We start from the raw sequence: 14,517 nt of genomic DNA, 5'->3' as shown, positions 1-14,517 counted from the left end.
ATATATTTAAATCAGTACTGGAATAAAGATGTATTTAAAGCATTTGGTCCATAATGAGAAACGTAACAATACGGATATGGACCAAGAAAATAGAACCACTGCCTTCTAGAATGATAAATAGAACAACAAATGGGGTCTGGAATAAGAATTGTAATAACATCTCCCATCAGAAATGCCATAACTACCCAGATCTGGAATTAGAAATACGACAACAGCCAGGATATGAAATAAGTACCACAGTGACCTGGATATGGAATAGAAAATGCCACAGCAAACTGGATTTGAAATATGAAATGCCAGAACTACCCAGATCTGGAACAAGAAATACCACAAATACCCTGATCTAAAATATGAAATACCACAACAACCAGGATATGGAATAAGAAGTTCCACAGTAATCTGGATCTCTAATAAGACATGCCACTACTACCCAGATATGGAATAAGATATGTCACAAAACCCAGATCTGGAATAAGAAATGTTACAAATACCCAGACCTGGAATGATGAATACCACAACAGCTAGGATATGAAATAGGTAACCACAGCAACCTGGATCTGGATTGAGAAATGCAGCAGCAACTAGAATGAGTAAAGGGATAGGTAACATATCAGATCCGAAACTAAAAATGTAAATAAAATAAATCAATGAAGACAGCGAATACGGGAGAGTAGACTTTTCATGTACTCAAATGTTGACTATAGTACCTAAGAAACAAAAGAGTGCCCCTGTTGAGAAATTACTAGAACACCAGTACAGGAAACAAAACTAGCACTGAAATACGAGTCTCAGTAATATTTGTTCTTATTGTAGATCAATTTACTTCTTATACGATGTCTGATACGTCTTGAAATCCGCAAGAATATGAGAGAAGCAATTTATTCTCTGTTCTTGATTGCTGAGCTTCAGATGTTCTAGAAATTTTCTAATTGTTCTCCTAAAAACTTAACTTTAGTAGATATCAGAATAGCTATGAAAACTGGTTAACAAGAATGGGAAATTATCTGAGAAAGAGCAGTGTTTAGGTTGAGTATAAGTTGGTACTGTGTGGAATATGACATTATTAAAGGAACGTGATGGGATGGAGTAGAATAACCAAAACGTAAAAATTTAAGTGTATTATTTTCTCCTCATAAACGATGAGCATAACCACAGTACTAATAATAACAATAATATTATAGTAACAATAATTTGGATAGCATTTTGAAACCAGTTTTAAACGACCAATAGCAAGTGGTGTGGTGAACATAATAGTAGTTATATTTCTGCTTATTGATAAAAGCGAATATATATATATATATATATATATATATATATATATATATATATATATATATATATATATATATATATATATATATATATGTATATATATATATATATATATATATATATATATATATATATATATATATATATATATATATATATGTATAGATGTATGTATACTGTATGTATGTATATGTGTCTCCACCTGCTTATGTATTTAGCGTATACTGTATATGAAAACCATTATTTACGTACAATAATTAGTATTTTCTCTATAATAAGCTTCGACATATCTGAGCTTTTCATTTTAACTCTTATTTCACATATAATTAAACAATACCAATTCCCTAGCGTAAAGGAGGCTGCATTTATCAATTCAAAATTCTATTTCCTTTTTGTGAGCAAGTTAACCACTTAAGGGTGGCGCAAAATTTATCAAGAAGACTTCCCACCCGCTCGCGAGAACCTGTGTGAAAACCCTTAATCTCTTTCTCCCCCGGATGACACTGGAATTGTGGGGGGCAATCCAGGGCAGTCATTGGCGGTGCCCAAAGACCGTAGGGTCTTCTTTGCCTTTACGGTAAAAGTTCTATAGGCCTACGGTTTTCCATCTACGTTTTTCAGGGATGTGCCCCACCCCTATCCGAGGTGTAGAAGATACGTTTCTGCAAGAACTTTGGCATTCGAAGGCAAAATGTCTCTCTCTGCAGTGATAACGTTCTTTAGGCTTTTCGTGATATTCCAAACAGGGAATATCGTTTTTGCAGACCAAGATGGTGTTGGATATTCAACGGCCGTCGGGAATATCGATAGAGATGTTGAAGGTAAGAGTTTCAAATATGTTTCAAGTTACTTTTTTGTATAAGATAAAGACTTTCAGTATGCCAGAATTATCCAAATGATTATAGCTTCATCCAACCACCCTAGGAAAGATCATTAATTGGGATCTTTACAAATATTAGATCATCAATAAGCCACATACGAACTAAATCTATATATGTAAATATATATATATATATATATATATATATATATATATATATATATATATATATATATACTTTATACATACATACATATATATATATATATATATATATATATATATATATATATATATATATATATATACATATATATATATATATATATATGCATATATATATATATATATATATATATATATATATATATATATATATATATATATATATACTTTATATTAGGTGTTTGTATATATGCCATAAATTTTCCCTTATAACATTTTTTCATACCCGTATAATAATAATAATAATAATAATAATAATAATAACAATAATAATAATAATAATAATAATAATAATAGATTCCAGCATTCGTCGTTTAAATTTACTCTGCAGGAAATTTGTTATAATTGAAATATAATTATTCATAATCCTCGTTACTCAGATTTAATTAATAACGAGTCATTTTAATGCGAATCCTTAAATTTGCTTAGTCATTACTAACTTGAAATACCTCTCTTAGGTTGTTCTCATAATATATATATATATATATATATATATATATATATATATATATATATATATATATATATATATATATATATATATCTATCTATCTATCTATCTATCTATATATATATATATATATATATATATATATATATATATATATATATATATATATATATATATATATATATATATATATATTCCGGGGATCAATTTCTGAAAGTAAAGTCGATAATCACTCGACCAGACACTTTCAAGGTTTCCTGTGGCCTTGTAAGCAGACATGCATTGCGAGTCTGCTTTTTAACCGTCTTTTGCTCTGAAATAAAAAAAACAACTGATTAATAGGATAATCAAATATAACAAATGTTTAAGTAATTTGTATTTTTCCTAACATACTTACCTAGAACTACCTTCTTAGGAGTTACTGGTAACTCTACCCTAACCGACCAGCTTTTTGTGTAGTTTACCCTATTCCCGTTTTCTAAGGGGCTAACCTCAGGCGGAGATAGTATTAGTATGTAAATGAGGAGGAACCGAATTGGAAAAAGAAACTTATAGTAATAATATATGCTTTTACTTCATTAATATTATTGATTTATATTGAATTAGAGAGAAATGAATGATAAATTAGAAATGTGTGAAATATAAATATAAGATATAGATAGGAGTAATCGTTATATATGGTATATATGGATATATTTGGATCTCCATTTTATGAACATGCATTTTAATAAATCTACGGGAGCTATTTCCATATTTCATTTTATGTTTCTTAATGTAGTTTTAGTACCCGGATACTGTTAGGATATTCATTAGCTTGACGATTCTAAAGACAGCTTATTTTCTTATTTTAGATGATCGAACATACAAAGTTATTTCAAACGTTATTATCATCATTATCACTGTAGTGGCAGTACTCTATATCTTTTGAAACCACAGAAATTATAAGAAAATTTAAGAAGAAAGGAAATAACATTTGCTGGATTTACATAAGTTAAATGTTTTATCAACTGGAGTGTAAAAATTTTCACAAAATAATTAATGTAATTCTATAGATTAATGAAAAGAATACCAATATAAAATTATTAAAAAAAACTTTCATCTACTGAAATAAAATGCGAAAAGTCAATTCAATCTTATATAAAAGTGAAATAATTCTTTTATGAAGAAGTTTACTTTACTCGTGAAAAATTAAGCAATATTCTCCCCTCTCCTTTAGAGTATTATGGGTAACACATGATTCTTTTAGCGGGAAGTTTACTTTTATTAATATTCTCACATTTTCTTTAGAATAGCATAGGTAACATAACCATCTATATATATATATATATATATATATATATATATATATATATATATATATATATATATATATATATATATATATATATATATATATATATATCTATATACACATATATATACACATATATATACACATATATATATACATATACATATATATACATATATATATATTTTGTTTTAGTTCAGTGTATATATTTATATATTTATTTATACAGTTATAAATTTCTGCATTTATAAATTTTATATTTATACATTTTTTCATACATTTTTACGTTTATTGATACGTCTTTTCTTACAGATGTTTCTTTCACCACAGGGCCTGACCTTGATTCTACAGTTGTTGACGAACTTGCCGATGACCCCTGGGACATGGATTTATTCGGTGAGTCTATCTATCTCTCTATCTATCTATCTATCTATCTATATATCCTTTGCTCTTGTGGACTCCCTTATCTTAATGAGAATTTATTTCGCTTTTAAGAGCACCTAAGCCTTAATATTTGAAACTGTACATATGTATATATATATATCTATATATGTATATATCTATGTATGCATGTGTGCTATTTTTCTGTATATGTATTAAATATAACCATGATAAAATCTAATATCTTAATCTTTATGACATTCCCTTAAAAGGTTTTATTCTAAAAAAGTGTAAACAATGCATGATTGGTTTCTTTGAGATTTCTAAATGTCTTTAATTTCTATCCGCTACCCTTCTAATATAAAAATAATACGCGTTCTTAAAAATTAATCTTATGTTCATAAATAATGATTTGAAACTATGAATCTAAATATCTTTTTTTTTAGTTGACTGTCCTTCCAAAATAACGCAGTTTAAGACAATAAAACCAATATTATTTTGAGAAATGATTATACAACAGTATTATTTTTCACAGATATGTTTTAATGTCTTTTTCTACTGTTTTGTCTTTTACATTTAAAAATAATCTAATTTTAAGACTAGAACCTTTTTAACTGTGACCCTTTAAAGTCGTTTAGTACTTTGTTGCCTTTTCCATTTGAATAGAATATAATTTTAAGACTAAAAGCTAATTAATTATTGAAAAAAATATAATTGCAAGACTATTATTATTATTATTATTATCATTATTATTATTATTATTATTATTATTATTATTATTATTACTTGCTAAGCTATAACCCTAGCTGGAAAAGCAGGATGCTATAAGCCCAGGGGCCCCAACAGGGAAAATAGCCCAGTGAGGAAAGGAAACAAGGAAAAATAAAACATTTCAAGAGCAGTAACAACATTGAAGTAATATTTCCTAAATATACTATAAATGCTTTAACAAAACAAGAGGAAGAGAAATCAGATATAATAGTGTGCCCGAGTGTACCTTCAAGCAAGGGAACTCTAACCTATGACAGTGGAAGACCAGGGTACAGAGGCTATGACACTACCCAAGACTAGAGAACAATGGTTTGATTTTGGAGTGTCCCTCTCCTAGAGGAGCTGCTTACCATAGCTAGAGAGTCTCTTCTACCCTTACCAAGAGGAGAGTAGCTACTGAACCATTACAGTGCAGTAGTTAACCCCTTGGGTGAAGAAGAATTGTTTGATAATCAGTGTTGTCAGTTGTATGAGGACAGAGGATATGTAAAGAATAGGCCAGACTATTCGGTGTATGTGTAGGCAAAGGGAAAGAACCGTAACCAGAGAGAAGGATTCAGTGTAGTACTGTCTGGCCAGTCAAAGGACCCTATAACTCTCTAGCGGTAGTATCTCAACGGGCGGCTGGTGCCCTGGCCAACCTACTACCTCTAAAAGGTATCTAACTAAGAATCTTTCATCGCCTATGATTTCAGGGAACTTGCAGAATTCAACGGCAGATTCCGAAGAGCAAGTGCGCAGAAGAAGAAGCATTCGCGTCCCCGGATACATGTGGCAAAAATACGACCATCTCTCCGAAGATATCGACTCTGTTCGGCGAAATTATTGTGGAGACAAGACGTATGTCAGCTTTCCTAACGAAGGTAATTTAATCATTGTTTTGGACCATACAGCCCTTGTTACCAATATTTCACTAGAACATCATAAATTTTTTTGTCTTATTTGATACTTTCTTTAAAAACTAATCCCAGTGGTTTTTCTGACTAAATGAATATATGGGCGCAAGGTAGCCTACTCATAATAAAATGGGAAGAGAAGATGGAAATTCCAATGTAAATGTACAACATTTGAGGTGAAGAGTTCTTTGGATATATATATATATATATATATATATATATATATATATATATATATATATATATATATATATATATATGCGTGTGTGTGTGTGTGTGTGTGTGCGTGTGTGTGTATGTGTATGTGTGTTTCCGGGATATAAACCTTACGTAATGATATAATTTTCTCATGATAGAATTAATATTTTTTTTTATTATCAGAATTTTGTTTTCCCAAAGGATCATAATCCTTTGTTGATATATTATTACTCTAAAAAAAAAGTACTCCTATGTGGAATATGTTTCGAGAATCAAAATCCAATGCTATATATCATCTATATTTTTCTTCAAGATCAAAATTCTATGATGATATGCAAGGAGGTTTTCCTGTAGAATTGAAATAAGATGGTGCTATACTTGCAGGATCAAAATCCTTCATTAACGATAAATCTATTTCCAGAAGCGAAATCCTTCCGTGGTTGCGGCGATCGAAATGTTTGGTTCGACTTGCGAAGCAGGAAGGAATCCTTCGACAAAAACTTGATCATTCAGTCAGCCGAACTTCACGTGGAACTCCTTCCGAAGAAGAATGGAAGGAGAGGCCCTAAGGACCATAAATTCTCCGTCGTGAAAATTGCAATTTACTTCCAGTTGGGTCGAACCACTGAGACCCTTAAGCAAGTAAGTGTTTTAGGAAGTGTTGTGTGTGTGTGTGCCCTTCTGTTTGACCTCTTTCTTATATACTTTGTCAGTAGATTTCCTCTCTATGTATTTCTATTCCCTTCCTGTATCTTCTCTATCTGTCTGTCTGTCTATCTGTTTTCTTTCTATTATATACGTTTTCCATCTTATCCCGGTCTGTCTATTGTGAACACACTCATATTTTGCTTAAGAAAGATTTTATTTTAAAAGCATATTATGATTCAGCATACGAATATATAGCTTAGGCATTAATTAAGGTTTGGTCATTTTCCTTTTTATCCACAATGATAAGTTTCATGCTGTCAATTTCGTTTATTTTCTTGATTTAAAGCAAATGAGTTGTTAAGGTATCTTACAGTATGCTCGTACATTTTTTTTTTTACAGTATTTCTCAATTTCATTCTATTACTCTATGTCCATCCTTAAGAATATTGAAGGTGGTGAGAGCTAAAATATAAATTTTCCCTTCATCAGGAGGTTAACTTCAAGAAGAAAAAAGAGGTATCGTTTGATGTGACGCCCTTCGTTAAACGGTATTTGAAGGACATCAGCATCGGTGTACATCATCGTCTAGACTTCAACGTCAGCTTCCAGTTGCCAAAACTGAATTCTGAGACGGTAAGGCAAAAATAACGGTTTAAAGATTCGAGCAGTATTTCCAAATGATTGAATGACTTATATCATCAGACGTCTTCATGATAAATGACTATGTTTATGAATTACTTACTCTGATATATCTACGATTTGATTCAACTAGGTCAATTTCTTTGATTATAAGTTGCGATTCAGACCTGAAAATAATATTTTTTTCAAGTAAATATTCCTTCATAAGACTGTTTCGTTTTCCAATACATAAAATGTGATAAAAAAAAGTTTACATTTAAAAACTATTCAACAAGAATCTAAGGTATGGCATGCGGATCGAACCTAACCCGGGACTGAGTTTAATCTGTTTACTGGGGAGGATACTGCTGTAGTTGGGCACCGTAGTGGGGGGGGGGGGGGGGGGGTTTAGGGTGTTGTTGTTTGGGCTTCCCTGGCCTACGTTCTGGTTTGTATTTCTTCTAATGAAATTGGAACTGAAACCATATACCTTGACCTTGTTTACCTTTCATGCGATGGTCAAATCATTAAGATAAAGATCTTTCTTCAGGAGAAACTCTGCAGGTATGCCAAGTGGGCGCCTTCCCTGTTGGTGTCCTGGGAGAGTCACACCAGCTGCCATTTCCCCAAAGGACCTCTCCCCTCGGTGGAAGACCAAGTCGAAGCTGAAGACTATTACACTACTGACGAAGATTACTCGGAGGAGCGCACCCGTCGAGACCTTCCCGGGAGGTCACCTAGGGAGCTAGATCTTTGCCGGCGAGTTCCCCTGGAAGTCAGTTTCCAGGACATCGGCTGGAATGCTTGGGTTATTGCGCCTGAAAGTAGGTTTTATTTCAATTATTTATCATTAACCAGGGAAACCAGAGGTTAATTAATAGCAAGAGGGTAGATACATCAGTAGCTATTATCTTTAAGAAAATATGTTTACAAGATTAATTATTTATCAATAAATACAAATTAAATGAGAGTATAATTGTCTAGCGTTAATACTAGCAAGAGTGGAGATATATCAGTAGCTATTATCTTTAAGAAAATACGTTTCAGAAGAGGTATGAGAGTAAATTGATTAATATCTGTAAGAATTTCAGACCTATTTCATTTATCTTATAAGAAGAGTTTACAAGAGCAAACTTGTGTGTATAGGTCTATTTGAGTTAGTGTTTCACGCCCTGCGTCTTATTATTTTTGTAATTAAATCTACACTTCCTATATATATATATATATATATATATATATATATATATATATATATATATATATATATATATATATATATATATATATATATATATATACATACACATACTGCATATACACATAATTAATCAATAATGATATTATATATATGTATATATATATATATATATATATATATATATTTAATATATATATATATATATATATATATATATATATATATATATATATATATATATATATATATATACATACATATATATATATATACTATATATATACATATATATATATGTGTGTGTATAATGTATGTGTATATATACATATATACATACACATATGATCAATTCATAATTTGTTTATCTTAATTTCAAGGTTACAACGCGTATCACTGCGTTGGCCGTTGCTCTTACCCGCTCCCCAATCACCGCAATCCGACTTCCCACGCCGTGATTTTAACTCTCCTGAAGGAACTCCAAATCACCGAAGAAGGCTCCTGCTGCGTTCCTACGGCCTTCGAACCGCTGCAGATGCTTTACTACGACAGGAGGAACAAGGTCGTCCTCAAGGTGTTCAAGGAGATGGTGGCTACGAAATGCGGATGCCTTTGAACGAAATCAAGATGCAATGGATTCGGACACGGCCTTGACCAGTCTCTATTTGGTTTTGCTGTGATATAAATAGGCTCATAGTGTTGATCTTATCACCGTCATTATCATTATGATTCGTGAAAGTTGTATTAACAATACAGTGGTTTTACTATCATTTTCTTCATTGATAGTACTGTACTAGATCTTGGGGCAAATAAAGGACGACCATGTTCTTCATGTAGAAGATAAGGGGTTTCTTCATTAGATTCTTAAGTATTTAAGAATAATAATATTCTTCAAATAATAATATTTTTAGTGGTTTATTCTAATAATATGATTAAGAAAATTTTGAGGGTTATTATTATTATTATTATTATTATTATTATTATTATTATTATTATTATTATCGAAGTAAATGTCCCCATACTCAAATTTCTATGTTCAACATCATTTATGGTAATCCAGTGGTTGAAATAATGCTATCCTTATTATTAACATTTTACTATCATTAACATAAGATTTTAGCATCATAAGTATTATTGATATAATCATTATCATTAATTATAATTATTGAAGTTAATGTCACCATCCTCAAATTTCTATGTTCAACATCATTAGTGGTAATCCGGTGGTTGAAATAATGCTATCATTATTATCAACATTTTACTATCATTAACATAAGTTTTAGCATCATAAGCATTATTGATATAATCATTATTATTAATTATGATTATTAATTTCACACGCCAGTGTTAAATCAACAGCTCATCTAGATGGAACAAGAGATGGATATTTTGCTCATAAATTAAGAAACTAGTCATTTATTTATGTTTCATTTTTTATTTTTGCTTTTTAAATATGATGAAAATTTTAATATTCAAATGGAAATTTTCATTAAAGGCTTAACAATTAGAGGAAGACGTTATTGAAAATATTTTTTAAATAGTGTTAAGGAAAAGACATTAGTGAATAAAAGCCTTTAATTAATTTTGTGTTCTGATTAATTAAAGTGTAAATTATTGCTATTATCACATTTATTATAACTCATGTGATATTCAAAGAGGGAATTATTGGAAATAAGATTAAATATAGCTAGCTTTTCTGTACATCTGCAGTTATGTGAGTATAGTTAGATTGGAGATATTAAAATTCTATTGTCTGCCCGGTGACAAGAAAGGAAAACTAGAAGAAAAATGAGAGGTAGCATTTTTAATTTTTTAAAGATAATTCATAATTGTATGAAATAATATGAAAGCATAATAGTTCCTGAGAGTTAAACTTCGGTGTACTTAGGTATTAAGTAATGGTGGGCCATGGGAGTCTCGTTAAGAGTGGATTTACATATAAGAAGTCAATGGCTCACCATAGCTCTTGCTAAATGTAAGTTTTTGAGTTACATTTTTGGATGGCCATAATTGACCTTCATATTAGTAGTAACCCAATATCGACCTTTCAATGAATCACACAGGTTTTGATATTTAGATTTTGCACTTTTTTCAATTTTTGTAATAGAATTAGTAATAGAATTAGTTCTTTATTTTTTTTAGAATTCAGTGTTGTGACTTGCTTTTAATTGAATAAATTGATGGTTTGTATTAGAATTCTTTATTTGGCTAGAGTCAAAATATTTGCTTTGAATAGAAATTTCTATTGTCTAAGATCTATTTTTGAAAATTAGATTTTATTTGAAATTCCTTCATATTAATAGTAACCCAATATCGACCTTTCAATGAATCACACAATTTTAGATATTTAGATTTTGCACTTTTTTCCCTTTTTTTTTAATAGAATTAGTAATAGAATTAGTTCTTTATTTTTTTTTTTAGAATTCAGTGTTGTGACTTGCTTTTAATTGAATAAATTGATAGTTTGTATTTGAATTCTTTATTTGGCTGAAGTCAAAATATTTGCTTTGAATAGAAATTTCTATTGTCTAAGATCTGTTTTTGAAAATTAGATTTTATTTGAAATTCTCCATTGAATCTAAGTCCTGAAATCAAACATTTGTTTTGTATCACAATTCTGTATTGTGATATCACTTTCGAATTAGATATTTGATCTGTATTACATTCTGCATTGTGTAGGACCGTTATTCAATGAACTACATTCTGCATTGTGTTTGATCCGCGTTATTCAATAGTTCTATTGTTTTATATTCACGTAATCTAGTTGCAACTTAATCTTGGAAACTGTTTGATTTTCTAATGTACTTGCTTTCATTGTGTTTCATTTCTATTTCATGCCATGCATAAAGCATTTCACAACACTGATGGTTATTCATAGTATTCATTTTTTTTTTCATAAGAAATTGATCAGTTCTATTTCCATAGTTGAATAATTATTGTATTTGTAATCTCCAATTGACGTATGGGAAGATCTGTTCTTTGATTAATACTGATGTCTGTATTACACCATGTTTGAAACATCTTTCAGCAATGTTGTCCATTTTAAGTGGTAAAGGATTTTTTATTTATAATTTTTTTTGGTGTTTCTTTTGATTAATTTATTCACAATTTGATTTTATATACTGTTTATTACTAAATTAAACGCATTTCTGAATCGTTACTCTAATTTGCTAGATACTTTGCATAAACTTAGTTTACTGCTGTTTTTTTTTTTTTTTTTTTTTTTTTTTTTTCTGTTTGTAATTCTGTTCGGCTTATGCAAGAAAGTGATCACAATACAGGTTGAATATTGCTTGAGGGTTAAAATTAAACTTGATTGTAATGTGAGACAATTTTTCAATAAACTCAGTTTCTTATGACTATGATTTTTATTGCATCTCTTCACCTTTGCAGGATTTATATAATGATGTAACCGAATTCCAAATAAAACTTTTGGTGTTTAATGTCAAAATAAAAGGTTAAGAATAGAGCACGTGTGGCTCTAGTTGAAATAGTGAGGGGAGAATGTGTGTATGTTTGTTTTACAACTATGCTCATATTTTTCTGATTTCATATCAAAATTATCCGAGTTTCATTAAAAGTAGATATGTAATGTTTACCGATAAACTTTGCCCTTCTAGATTGACAAAAGTTTGAATGCTATTTAAGGTGTAATGTCCCATATACGATATTATAATCTTTATTAAGGTTATAAAGCATCACATAGTATTGTTTCATATGTAAAATTCAACAGATTATCAATTGATAAGTGCAGGATAAGAGAAAATTACATCAACTCTGCCTCATGGGGTTCGACGTAAATCGGGATATAAAGAAGTAACGACTTGCATCGTGTACGTAATCATAAGTTTAATCCCGGCCAATAGTCAAGCCTTCTCAATCATAAGGCTCAATACTACACTGTACTCTAGAAGTTTTATTCCAGCTGTGACCAAGATGTGGAATGATCTTCTTAATCGGGTAGTTGAATCAGTAGAACTTCAAAAGTTCAAACTTGCAGCAAATGTTTTTATGTTGAACAGGCTGACATAAGTCTTTGAATAGTTTATATATGGCATATTTGTTTTGATGTTGTTACGGTTTTTAAAATATTTTATTGTTAATTTTTTTCTCATATCGTTTATTTCCTTATTTCCTTTCCACACTGGGCTATTTTTCCCTTTTGGAGCCCTTGGGCTTAGAGCATCTTGCTTTTCCAACTAGGGTTGTAGCTTGGCTAGTAATAATGATAATAATAGTAATAACAGCTGGCCAATCACATACTGGAGATATGGGAAAAGAGAGCCTGCTTGTTTTGAACGCATATCTGATTATCCTTGCTTTGGTCTCTTCTGCTACTTCTTAAGCGAGGTTTACACGGTCGAACGGCTCGTCGAACCCGGTTGTTAAACCTGCTTGTCACACGGTTCGAAGAGGTGGAATCAGTCACAAATGCATAAGGTTTGTGGGCAATGAACCCCGCCCACAAGTCAGGCGAGAACAGACTTTAATACCCCGTTCACCGTTCGAACATCACTTCAAACACTTGTCTGTCGAACCGCGTTTGACGAACCGTTCGACCGTGTAAACCCGCCCTTCACACGCTTTTCACAATTGCCTTTATATTTCCTTATGGACACCACAGCCCTAAGGGTGTCCCTAAGGAGCTTGCCAACGAAGGGAATTTCTGTCGAGTAAAATCCAATTCCTGACTATTGTACTATTATGAATAGGTGATCTATCCTTGACGAAATAAATAGGATGGGGCTCTGCAATTGTATAAGTCCACACACTAGTTAGAAAGGAAGTCGTCTCTAGAATAATAATATATTAATACGGAGTGGCGTAGCTGATTGTGGGATGTGGTGGGAGGGAAGTTTTTTTTTTTTTTTTAAATGCCTCTCTGGCCTTCAAGAAGGATGGCCTTTCAAAACAAGGTCAGAAAATAAAAATATGTAAGAATACTTTTGAAATTATCCCTCAACTACCTAACGATTTCCAACTAACCTATATACACATTATAAAGCTACACCTTGAAGTGATGGATTTGTTTTTATTAGTGCCCCCTCCCCACCAGCTAATAGAGCTTCGCTCACCTCTCACCAGGTGAACCTCTTTGCTAAGTCAGCCCACCCGCGCCGGGACTCAAAATTTCCATCTATTACCTGTAAATATGAATTCCTATTACCTTCAAGTGTCACGAGTTTCCCTACTCTATCATACTACATCTACCCATGCATTTCTTGTCTGACTCAACCTGACCTATATACTAAACATATATTGTTGACACTAAACCGTTCCACAGTGCGTATCCTACAGTGCCGCCCAGCAGTTGATGCAAATGAAAAGCTGGATTCGACAGTGAAAATAACTGAATGTCATAAGTCCATTTCCTCTGCAGCATAAGTCTGGGTAAACACAGGACCATCTAAGTGGGTCCTTGGTAAACACAAGATCTTCTCTTTAGACTTTGGGAAACCCATAACCTTTCTGTCTTGTGTTCGAGAGAAAGAAAAGGGTAATTTAGCTTAGAGACTGGCAGGAAGACCAGCGTTCAGCAGTCGTGTGATGTCAACATAACTGAGTAATTGTTTGATAATCGTCAATTGATTTAGTTAAAGCAAAGCAGCATTCTGATTTTAGATTAAAATTAATCAGGTACTATTTTTATCTTTCGATAAAGTGTTTGTTAACAGGTTTTCAAAATGCCATAACAATTGTAAACCCTCCATGCTGTCAGATGTCACAACTAATCGACCCGTAAACAAGCAT

The 14,517-nt window shown here is 31.3% G+C and overlaps 1 protein-coding gene across 1 annotated transcript; it reads left to right on the top strand.

Moving 5' to 3' along the window:
* Positions 1–1,963: 1,963 nt before the first annotated feature.
* On the top strand, positions 1,964–9,404 carry LOC137622016 (bone morphogenetic protein 2-like). The gene is made up of 7 exons (XM_068352501.1): positions 1,964–2,093; positions 4,372–4,455; positions 5,907–6,074; positions 6,727–6,947; positions 7,443–7,586; positions 8,122–8,395; positions 9,147–9,404. The coding sequence occupies exons 1-7, from the start codon at positions 1,964–1,966 to the stop codon at positions 9,380–9,382; spliced, it is 1,257 nt and encodes a 418-aa protein (XP_068208602.1). The 3' UTR covers positions 9,383–9,404.
* Positions 9,405–14,517: the final 5,113 nt, after the last annotated feature.

Source organism: Palaemon carinicauda, chromosome 28 (genome assembly GCF_036898095.1).
Source record: "Palaemon carinicauda isolate YSFRI2023 chromosome 28, ASM3689809v2, whole genome shotgun sequence".
NCBI classification, from domain to species: Eukaryota; Metazoa; Arthropoda; class Malacostraca; order Decapoda; family Palaemonidae; genus Palaemon; species Palaemon carinicauda.
This window is presented reverse-complemented; position numbering and strand designations above follow the sequence as displayed.